We start from the raw sequence: 11,779 nt of genomic DNA on the forward strand, positions 1-11,779 counted from the left end.
CATGGTAGTGGAGCACCCAATAATAACTGTTTTGACAGAGAAGTGGAGCTGGAATTAGGTCTGAAGAAACTGAATAGTGTATGAAGGTTAAAGGAGAAGCTTTCATAGATTCTTGGCTCCGAGACTTCTTTTTTTTTTTTTTAACAGAATTTATTGTCTGGGCATTAAATGCATCTTTGTCTTTAGCTTAAACATAGCACTAAATAATCAGATCATTCACATTGAGGAATTACTACAGTATATAAAAAGGTCTGTCCAATCACAGAACATCATGAAACAAATTTAATTTTAAATATGGTCTCAGTTGTTGAAGTATCATTTCATTCTTCTTACTTCCCAAAACAGGATAATATTATAAAACAAATCTGTCATTACACCAGAAATGTTTGTCTCAACGGTACATAAATGTAAAAACTATGATTGTAGGCTCTGTTATTTTTATTCTACACAGTCAGGTCTCAGTTATAGCAAGTGATCCAGACTGCATACTCGTGTACTTGATCTTCCATCCTTTGTTTTTCCCACTCGAGTCTGACCTGAATGCAACGTGCACTTGGAGACTTTCGGTTTGGATACTGGCCGGTGGTGTCGATCCGCAGAATGGTCCATACTCTCGTCCGGCCGTCGAAATCTTCCAAATAACAAGCAGTGAAGGTGATTTATGAAACACACAACTGATGTTAAATATGCAGGAAACCGCATGGCCCAATAGTACATCACCTTAGGGGGTAAAGACAGCGACAGACTGCCTACGCACGCATGAGCACGAATACATTGTTGGGTCACTGCTTTCGAGTCACATGACTAACCTTCAACATATCGTATGGACACGGTACGTCTGGGTGTCCTTCTATGTCAAAAGGCTCCACAAAGTCCAGGATTATTTTGTAGCCCTCTGGAAGACGGATGGTGTGGTTGCAATGACTCATGGATGGATACGGGCTCGGGTAACCAGGACTTTCTAGAAGGCCTGACAGGTTGGTCAACACCTGGCTGAGGCACAGCACTGTTGAGATACACCAATTGCAGTATTTTGTGTCATCTTTCATGATCAAACAGAGCAGAGGGGCCTTGCCCCAGCAGATGGAATAATTTTTCCATTCATTCATTTTATATTAAACACAGCAGTAATTCTGCTTCAATGGTGATGTTTAACGGACCTGCTCTCGCCCGATGGCACCATGACCCCAAACTCCAGACCGAGCTGCACCTCTGTCTCCACTACCCCCCCCCCCCCCCCCCCCCCCACCCCCGCCAGACAACCACAGGGGTGCCAGATTTAACTTTGCACAGGGACGCTAAATGAATTACAGACAGTCCCAAGGACCATCAAAGCTGCGACACACACAACTGGTTTCTCACCCGGATGCTAAATTAATTAACTTCCACCACCAGCCAGCCTGAAGAGTCTCCCCAACAAAGACTTCTCTTTCCTGCTGTGTTCAGTGACATGTGCTTCTCCTGGCTGGGACAATGGATGGAGCACTAGCGACACCCACAGGTAGTGGAAAGCTACTGCAACCCCAGATTAACTAATCACCATCTTCGCTGGACTTGAATGTTATATAATATTGTAAGAACTTTACAGGAACGCCACCAGTGTTACGATCGGAATAGCGCCACTTGTGATTGTATTTCTGCAAATTTGAATGTCTGATGTCAAATCTGTTTGCCAACTGAACCGGATGAAATGTTTTTCTTATAAAGGGCGTTCAATCAGGAGGGAAAAAGGGGGAAACTGTCCCAGGGCCCTGAGCATTTGTGGAACACCCGGCTCCCCCCCTTTTGCCACCTCTGAGCATCACGCAAATGATGATAGTGGCAGTGTAAGAAGCGACAAGCAATCTCAAAGGAAACGAAGGCTACCATAATTAGAGAATTTGATCGTGATGAAAAGGTGGCAAACGTGGCACAATATACATTACTCTGGCCCCAAAAAACAGTTGTTCCGGATGGTGATTTTGTCAGGTGCGCGACATAAAGATAATGTCGCGCCGTCTCTGTCCGTCTCAGCCCCCTCCCCCACATTTGAACAACATTAATTGGTCAACAATTGGTACGTTCACTTATTTTTCTTCGGTTCAGGAAATGTGACAATTTACACTACTTGCCAGTTATATACATATACTGTATACATACTGTATATCCATCCACATAAGGGTCACGGGTGTGCTGGAGCCTATCCCACTTGAATGTCATTGTTATTGCTATGCATATGACTGGCGACCGGAAGTGTTACGTGTATAGAGTCCACTGAGGATAGCTCCATGCTTCTGGTAAGCAGGTGTATATAGGCCTATTGCTTGATGATTGAAATAGTAAACAGAGACCTAGCCATCTTTACAGGAATAGCGTTTCTCCTTAATATTGTTGTCTTCTAAAATATCAGTTATGTTTTGCAAAGAAGCGTAGAGGATTTGTGTTGTCTGTGCCATTTCATTAGCCTAATAGTTTATTCAGATTTTAACGTTTCCATAAAACAAGATAAATAAACATTTTTAGCAAGTACGTTGATATTTTTCATTGATTTTTTTAAGATAAAAATGACTTGGACATTTATGCTATTAGTCTAACGATTTGCAACATTGCCTTTTGAAAACAAAGGAAAGTACATTTGTCACGTACGTGGTTAGGGCGAAGGCGAGGAACGCAAGGCAAGAACATGGTGGACCCAATTGCAGGGAAGCAGGGAGGCAAGGCAGGAGTGCGGGAATCTCAAAATAATAATATTTAATCACAATGATAAAAACAACTGGCGACTATGGCATGGCAAGACATGTGACAACGACAATGAACCGACAAGAACTGAAAGAAACCAGGAAACTAAATACAAACAAATTGACGAGACAATGAGGAACACCTGGACAAGACACGAGTGGCTGGAGAGAGCTGATTGGTCGACACAAAGTAGACGAGAACAGGTGGACACAACAACCTAATGAGCACACGACAAACATGGAAGACAGGAAAACATGGAACAAAACTAAACCCAACCCAAACCAAAACACAGACCATGACAACATTTGACAGTAAGAGAGAGTAGGCCTACTGTATTTTTCTTGATATGTCCATTCATGTTCCATAGCGCTCATCCTGTTCAGGGTTACGGGGAGATGGAGCCTATCCCAGGTGACTTCGGGTGAATGGCGGACTACACCCTGGACTGGTCGCCAGTCAGTCACAGCCTCGCAGGGCTCATATAGATACTGACAACCATTCACTCTCACATTCACACCATCACTGAGTGGGAAATAAACCCACGCTGCCTGCATCAAAGGCAGACAAATGTACCACTACACTATCAATGTTTTATTGATATGTAGCCAACCAACTGGTTAAAATAAAACCTACTACAGTTCCAACCTTTAATTTAGAAATATCTCATGCTTAAGAAGCATGGATTCATGGCCTTCAGTCTATTTGAAAAAGAAATACATTATTTTTTTAAATACATATTTCAAACGGGGACACAGTGGCCGACTGGTTAGCACATCTGCCTTACAGTTCTGAGGATCTTCTATTGAACAAATGTAATTCTCAATAAATATCCATCAGAATACAAAGAAACCACAGTGGCAGCTTTAAAAAATCCACTGTGACAGTAAAACTGTTCCGGCATAAAAGGGATACAGATCTTCCTTTCTGCTTGACCTAACACCCGAACAGGACAAAACAAAAAAGTTCTGAGGACCTGGTTTCAAATCTTGCCTCGCCTGTGTGGAGTTTGCATGTTCTCACCGTGCCTGCGTGGGTTTTCTCTGGGTACTCTGGTTTCCTCCCACATCCCAAAAACATGCAAGGTAGTTTAACTGAAGACTCTAAATTGCGCGTCGGTGTGAATGTGAGTGCGAAAGGTTGCATTAGTGACACAGCAAGTGCGCAGATGTTGTCCCAGACAATACAAATGATTGTTGCAAAGAAGCTGTAATTGAAATAATTAGTCAAATCTGTGGGCAGATAATCTTTTTGTTTTTTGCCTTTCCATTGTGTGATTTATTTTGTCTCCCTTCTACTTCTTCCAGCAAAGAATCGGTAATAGTGATGTATTACCTCACGTTAGCACACTGTTAGTGTTGCACTAATTTGAAGTTACTTCTCCCTGGAGAATCAACAGTAATTAGCCTTGCCTTTTAGCAGTTGGCAGAGATCAACTGCTTTGTGCAATTTGACTGTAAAATCTCTCAGCATAGGCCATCGAGAATGTAATCCACAATTCTACACCTCTGAAATGGAGTCGACGGTGTGGTTATTTCATATTTAATTACGTTTTTTTGGGAGGAGCGGGGAGAAAAACAGGCTAAATACCCTGGGCTGGCCACCGGTCAATCGCAGGGCTGCAGGCACATAGCGTATATTCATTCACATTCACACCATCACCGAATGGGAACTGAACCCACGCTGCCTCAACGGTAGGGAGAATGAACTCCTACAGGCCTATACACCATCAATGACTCTAGTAATTCAATTAAATTATTTCACAGTGATTAATTACAGTATGCATCTTTTTTTTATTGGCCCTTGTCAACATATGCCATCTATTGAGGTTGTTTTCAATCAGACTTCATCTTGCTTACCTGTACAAGATCTTTTGTTGAGATGGAGGAGGTATCCTGGCCTGCATGTGCAGTAATACCCACCGATGTAATTGTGGCAAAAATGGTCGCACGCTCTCTCTTCATGCAGACTGGACCGACATTCGTTGATGTCTGTACAATCAGAGAGTAAACATCATGCTGCGTGACTGTCTTGGTCTAGATGGCTATCAATTGATTGTGTAAGATGTTACGTGACTGTGTTAATTGGAGGTTGAGGGTCAAGGCTGCAGTAGTAGATCGGCATTTGTTTGTGATGTCCAATTAAAGGAATTTAAATTGGACTAAAGAATCACAAAACTTAGCTGTATAACTTAGCTGTATGAGAAGACAGGTCATATAAGTCATTTACTCTGTGAGACTGAACTAATGAACACAGGTGGTTTTTGCAACATCTTCATAAGAATAAATAATTCATCTGTATTAATTTATTTTGTTGTAAAGCTACACTGACACTTACTGACTTTAAAATATAAAGCTCCGAACAAGGAGCATCAACCAGAGGTGTGGACTCGAATCACATGATTTGGACTCGGCTCATGAACTTGATGACTTTAGACTGCACTTGACAATATGTTAAAAGACTTGCAAGTCAACTTGGACTTGAACAGGAATGACTCTTGACTTCACTTGGACTTGAACCCATTGACTTGAAAAGATTGCTACTTTGACCAAAGCACTGAGAAATTAACAATTTGTAGCTTTCTCTTTCTATAGCTATGTGTGTAACTTACTATTTAACTATAGGAAAATATGATATGTGACAACATGATGCTGAAGGTCCTAATGATTATTTATTTGGTCAAAGTGTCCTACATCATTATTGCTAATGTGTAGTTAGGTCTTTTTACTTTTTATAGGTTAACACCCTGTTGGACACCGGGGTAGAGAAATAGACCAAGAGGTCATTCTTTCACACACTACCTAAAGTATGGTTTCATTAAAAAAAAAAAAAATCATAAATCAACAATAAATGTGATAGCTACATAAGGTATACATTCCAAGAACCACTGGTTTAGTCAGTGTAGCATGTATCTCCATTTTCAACACCGCTTATCCTGGTTAGGGTCGCGGGGCGCTGGAGCCTATCCCAGCTGACTTCGGGCGAAAGGCGGACTACACTCTGAACTGGTCGCCAGTCAGTCGCAGGGCACATATAGACACGGACAACCATTCGCACCCACATTCACACCATCACTGAGTGGGAACTGAACCTACGCTGCCTGCACCAAAGTCAGGCGAGTGTACCACTACACCATCAGTGAGGGGAAGCATGTATTTAACATGAAACTAAATTCTTCTTTGTGTCCTTTTTTTCGTCTCTTTTTTATGAAATATTTTACATAGTGCCCCCTAGTGTTTCGAGTGAGATAGCACAGTTGGATAAAATTAAACCTTTATGACAAGATGACAAACTTGTTCCTCTTTTTTAAAATGAATGCCTTATGTTTTTGATACTCACAATAAATGCCAATATTAAACTGAAATTATTTACATTTGTGTTTGAAATTGCCTCACTATAAATAAGAAAATGCAGTTTCCTGCTATATCCACAATGTGAATTTAAGAAAAATGTAAATGAAGAAACCAATTGGTCGTTCATTATTAAGTGAAATGTCTCATTTTCTCTTGTATATTCATAATTGCTCTTTAACCAAGCAAAATTATATTTTATTCTTGTCATAGAACATAGCATTTTCATAGAATAACTGAAAACCCACGGTCAATTTGTTTTGAAGGGGCCCCTCCCCTTGACGATTGTCTTTGAAGGTGCAAATATTTAGATCAGCCTCCTAGTTTTCTTATAAAGGTTCAATGGACTTCTTTATCAAATTTGTTTTGATAAAGAAATATTTTAATATATATATATATATATATATATATATATATATATATATACAGGATATAATATACACATTCATTAAATATACATATTATATATGTTAAAATATATTTTTATTTTGTTGGTAAAATGACTCAAAAGGACTCCAAACTCAAAGTGTAGGACTTGAGACTTGATTCGGGACTTGAGACTTGACTTGGGACTCGAGTGCAAAGACTTGAGATTTACAGTACTTGTGACTTGCAAAGCAATGACTTGGTCCCACCTCTGGCATCAACTGTTATAATGGTGTAAAATATGTTGGACCAGCCAGGACACCTCTCACGTTCAGAGTTGAGTGCAGTGCTTAGGCAAACTGATTAAAATGTAAATTATCAATGCAAAGCTTTGATAACATCATGGAAGTAGGGCTACACACAAGCGCAAAGGAGCATAGCAACACATCCATCCATCCATCCATTTTCTGAGCCGCTTCTCCTCACTAGGGTCGCGGGCGTGCTGGAGCCTATCCCAGCTGTCATCGGGCAGGAGGCGGGGTACACCCTGAACTGGTTGCCAGCCAATCGCAGGGCACATAGGAACAAACAACCATTCGCACTCACAGTCATGCCTACGGGCAATTTAGAGTCTCCAATTCATGCATGTTTTTGGGATGTGGGAGGAAACCGGAGTACCCGGAGAAAACCCACGCAGGCACGGGGAGAACATGCAAACTCCACACAGGCGGGGCCGGGGATTGAACCCGGGTCCTCAGAACTGTGAGGCTGACGCTCTAACCAGTCGGCCACCGTGCCGCCGCATAGCAACACATAAATATTATATCCAATTAGTGTTTCAAATATTCTATTAATGTTAAGTTTTGATTTATGCTGTAAGAGAGGTACTGATTTAACAATATGTTTATTATTATTAGACAACTTAGCTCCTAGGATCATTGGGACACACGAACCCCTCCACCACGATAAGGTGACAGCTTCCAGCAGGGGAGGCTCTTTAACATTCAGGTATACATATATTTAACCTTCCATCCATCCATTTTCCGTACCACTTCTCCTCACTAGGGTCGTGGGCGTGCTGGAGTCTATCCCAGCTATCTTCGGGCGAGAGGCGGGGTACACCCTGAACCGGTCGCCAGCCAATCGCAGGGCACATATAAACAAACAACCATTCCCACTCACATTCACACCTACGGGCAATTTAGAGTCTTCAATCAACATACCACACATGTATTTGGGATGTGGGAGGAAACCGGAGTGCCCGGACAAAACCCACACAGGCACGGGGAGAAAATGCAAACTCCACACAGCCGGGGCTGGGATTTGAACCCCGGTCCTCAGAACTGTGATTCAGATGTGCTAACCAGTTGTCCACCGTGCAGCTTAACATTTGCATTTAACATGTATATTTAAATTTAAGGCGGCACAATTATTTTTTTCAATGATTTTTAGTGTGACAGGACCTCAAAGTGACCCCAAGTGGGGGGTGCTTCGGTAGTTAATGACCCATTATGGCTGGGTTGCGGGCAGGTAGTAAAAAATTACAGCAGGTCCTCAGTTTACAACAATACCAACTTAGAAGGTTTTGAGGTTACAAAGGAGTTGTAATAAATTAGTTTGTGTAGGGGCGTAGGACTTGTGGTCACGTGGCACAGAAAGCCATGCTCAGCTATTACTGTATTTACTATTTTTCATTAAATTTTCTTTTTTATGGCCTAGAAGTGTTTTTCAGACAAATATTTACTGTAATTATGATTTTACTGTGTTAGCATAGGTTAGTGATAGACTGAATAGAACTGAGCGTTCCAATTTACGTACAAATCTGGGTTATGTCACCACTATAGTAGCAGAACTCCGTGTTCTCCGAATTCAACATTGGTCTCAGTCACTCTGCATCATTTACATATCTGTTGTTGATTAGTATTACCGTACTACGTACGTTTTATATTGCTTCATGGCTTTCTGCATCATTTACACATTTGTTGTTGTATCAGTATTGCCGCACTGTTGGACACTTTTTTGACATTGATTTTGATTCTGAAACTGAGGACCTTGCATCCCATGTCAGAGTTAATTTTATGTTGTATTTGTAAAATAACATTATTTTGACAGGCATGCGTCAGAAACATTACTTGGGGTGTAACACTACATGTATTCATATTCGGTACACCCACTCTATGTACCATACCAAGTTCCTACATGGAACATATTAGGTAAAAGACTTTCCTTAAAAGAGGTGCCAAGTTAGTAAAATTAAAGTAAAAATTGTTCCCTGTATTTTGTACTGTTGGGATATTTAATTTGACTATATTCATTTTTGTGCATGCAGTAATTGAAGACAGACAGATTCAGGCAAATGTGTGCCTTTCAGAAAAGAAAGTGTCACTATTCTACTGTGCATCACCTTCTGAGGTGTAAAATGCTTGGAAGCCGGTGAATCGCTCCTCATTAGAGTAGTCGCTCCTAAAGACCACTGACATGTGGTTGTCGGCTGAGAGGATGACAGTGTTCCTCGGGGTGCGTTCATCATTCTTCTCTTCTTCTCCACAGAACCGCACGGTATCGTTCCCCTCTGCCAAAACCTGTTTAGACAGGGTCAAAGGCACTTTTGATACACAATCAAATAGAGTGAGAAGGCCGTACCTGAATGTAGTCGTATTCGCACAGGTTGGAGGGTTCGATGTTGAAGTGGGTGAAATAGAGTTTGACCCTGTGGCCCTGCGGCACGGTGATGTTCCACACCATGTGCGTGTTATCAGGATATGGCTGGGGGAAGTTGGGGGTGGTAAAGTTGCCGTACAAGCCTGTCATTTCCACACTCAGCGACACATGGAAGAGGAAGAACAGGACAAATACGCAGCCACCACTATCACGATTATGTGTGAGTGAAGCAGTTTTATGGAATATTTTTTTAAAACCCGACACTCACCTGGTCATGTTTGTGTCAGTCCTCAGATATGTTCTCTTTCTGTGTGTCCCCCTCAGCTCAGTGCTCTCTGGGTAACTGAACCTTTGTGTCCTTCCCAACTGACAGTTAGGTAAACAAAGTCCGACAGGCACATGATCAGCGTCATCATCACCCACCTCCCCTGGCCACAGATGTCGGAGGAGCTAGACATCAATACCATGTTGAAACCTCTAATCTTGCTGTTCATCACAGTCAAAAGGAGGATTGACGGCTCATCACCGACCTTATACAACATACTAGGGATGGAACGATTCACAAAATCCACGGTTCAGTTTGTGTCTCGGTTTTGTGGTGACGGTTTTTGGTTTGTCTCTGCATACTTTGACTCATGAAAATCAAGTACCATAATTTCTTGTGTATAATGCGTATTTTTTACCCACAAAAATTGTCAAAAGTCAATAGTGCGCATTATACAAAGGTATAGGAGAAAATGGAAAAACTTTCACATTTTATAAATGTATGCCGCCCTCTAGAGGTTAAGAAAAGCTGTAAACTTTCATTCGAATATTCCACCGCCACCTAGAGGTTATGAAAACGGTGTACACTTTCATTCTAGTATGCCACCGCCGCCTTGAGGTTATGAAAAAGGTGTACACTTTCATTCTAGTATGCCACCACCACTTAGACGTTATGAAAAAAAGTGTGCCTATCCTTTCATTCCAATATGATAGGGGTACATCTGACTGAATGGGAAAAGATGCAATAAACCTGTGTATCCACCTATCGCAGTTCTTACAACAGAATAAGTCATGGCTCCCTGCAAGTATACCAGCTTTCTGTTCAACTAAAATAGCCCAGATTTCACACTGAGTACGTACATCTGTGACTAAATAGAGACAAGATTTGAGTATTTTTGTTTGGTGGTTTATGGTGAGGTTTTTCTAATCTAAAATGTGTACCTTGGCTCAACAAAGGGTGGAAAACACTAATTATTACTCTCCTAAATAAAAGGTCAAGTTATTAAACACATCTTATATGATGCACATAGACTGACATGTTTGTTCGAACACAGCGATTTCCAGCGAGTTGATCTCTGAAGCATAAAAAAAATGACTTTGAAGTCCGTTTTATGCATCAGAAATCTTGCGTTGAAGAGATACAGATACACTACGCTGGTCTTGCGTTCGTCTGGGATGTTATGCAAGTCAACTCAAAACAGGTATTTGGTGCCGGTCGCCAGCCTCTTTGTGGTCTTGGCGGGCACAACAAATTTTCGCAGAACCGACAAGCAAGGAAATAGTATAATAATAATAATAATAATAATAATAATAGTATAGAAAAAAGTGTAAAGCAGGGGAGCGCAATATGTTGCTTTGGCGTGATTATGATTAACCCATTTGAGTAGAGTACTGGGCAGGACGCACCCCACTGCAAGATGATTGGGTGATGCATAGCTTGAAGAACATGACACAAGTAATCGGAAATAAACTGTGGCGCTGCTCTGCTACACTCGAGATCGACCACTGGGAAACTTGAAACATTGTTGGAATGTGCAGAACACATGCACCCACAGTGTAGATCTCGCGCGTCAACTACTCACAAACATGCACGCCGCCATCGCTGTTAGCATTAACACTACTGTAGAATTTGCATCAATGGTAAATGTGGAAAAAAAAAGAGTTGCTCATGCCAAACCGAACAGGACTTGGGCCGAACTGAAACAGTCGAATCAAACCGTTTGGACGGTTTTCAAAAACCGTTCCACCCCTAGAACATACAACACATTTAAAAAAAGAAACGATGCCAGAGGTTAAATACCACTTTTTCCAATGCTTCCGCACTAAATGGAATACCTTTATAGAGTCTCCCCTGTCCATTTTCTAAGAAAATGCCTTCTTTCCCAATGTGAAATAAATAAACTGCAATTTAGCCCCAAATGATTTATACCTTGGCCAAATGAATTTGTATTTTGTTGTACGGGTATCCCATACCTAGAAATAACACAAGCAAAGGAGCAGAAGACTGCAAGTTATCTTAAGACTAATATTAATGGGAAATATGTCATTGTTTTTACTGTTTGAACAACATAATTTTTCATATTGCAAACAACAAACAGCGATGACAACATCTCTTTGGAGGAGGTAACAAGATGTGTCCTGTAAATTGTTATTCATATGTGAAAAGACTGGTCGGACGTTGATGCAGATCAGACGAGACTCATGCAGCTAATTATTTCAGAGCCTGCTCTCATGGCTATGAAGCTGTGAGATGGTTAAATAAAAGCCCCTCTACAATGACTACACCTTTGCCCGTACCATTGCTTTCAGCAGAACTCCTTTTGTTTGGACATAATCACAGCATACCGTTAGTCACATTAACAATACTTTCCAACTGAATCGGGAACCATATTGCATGTTCTTTGTTTTTCTTTGTCTGTGTC

General features: G+C 41.2%; 1 protein-coding gene across 2 annotated transcripts; it reads right to left on the reverse strand.

Annotated features, from left to right (window-relative positions):
• Nucleotides 1-259: 259 nt before the first annotated feature.
• masp2 (MBL associated serine protease 2) lies at nucleotides 260-9,473 on the reverse strand. 2 transcript variants are annotated; one of them, XM_061782130.1, is made up of 6 exons: nucleotides 9,361-9,473; nucleotides 9,075-9,297; nucleotides 8,836-9,013; nucleotides 4,575-4,706; nucleotides 810-1,006; nucleotides 260-631 (listed from the first exon to the last, which is right to left on the reverse strand). In XM_061782130.1, the coding sequence occupies exons 1-6, from the start codon at nucleotides 9,366-9,368 to the stop codon at nucleotides 452-454; spliced, it is 918 nt and encodes a 305-aa protein (XP_061638114.1). In that variant the 5' UTR covers nucleotides 9,369-9,473; the 3' UTR covers nucleotides 260-451. The 2 variants fall into 2 exon arrangements, with proteins under 2 accessions (XP_061638114.1, XP_061638123.1); XM_061782139.1 differs by having other exon boundaries at nucleotides 9,075-9,235; nucleotides 9,361-9,470.
• Nucleotides 9,474-11,779: the final 2,306 nt, after the last annotated feature.

The sequence above is a fragment of the Phyllopteryx taeniolatus genome, chromosome 1 (assembly GCF_024500385.1).
Source record: "Phyllopteryx taeniolatus isolate TA_2022b chromosome 1, UOR_Ptae_1.2, whole genome shotgun sequence".
Taxonomy (NCBI): Eukaryota; Metazoa; Chordata; class Actinopteri; order Syngnathiformes; family Syngnathidae; genus Phyllopteryx; species Phyllopteryx taeniolatus.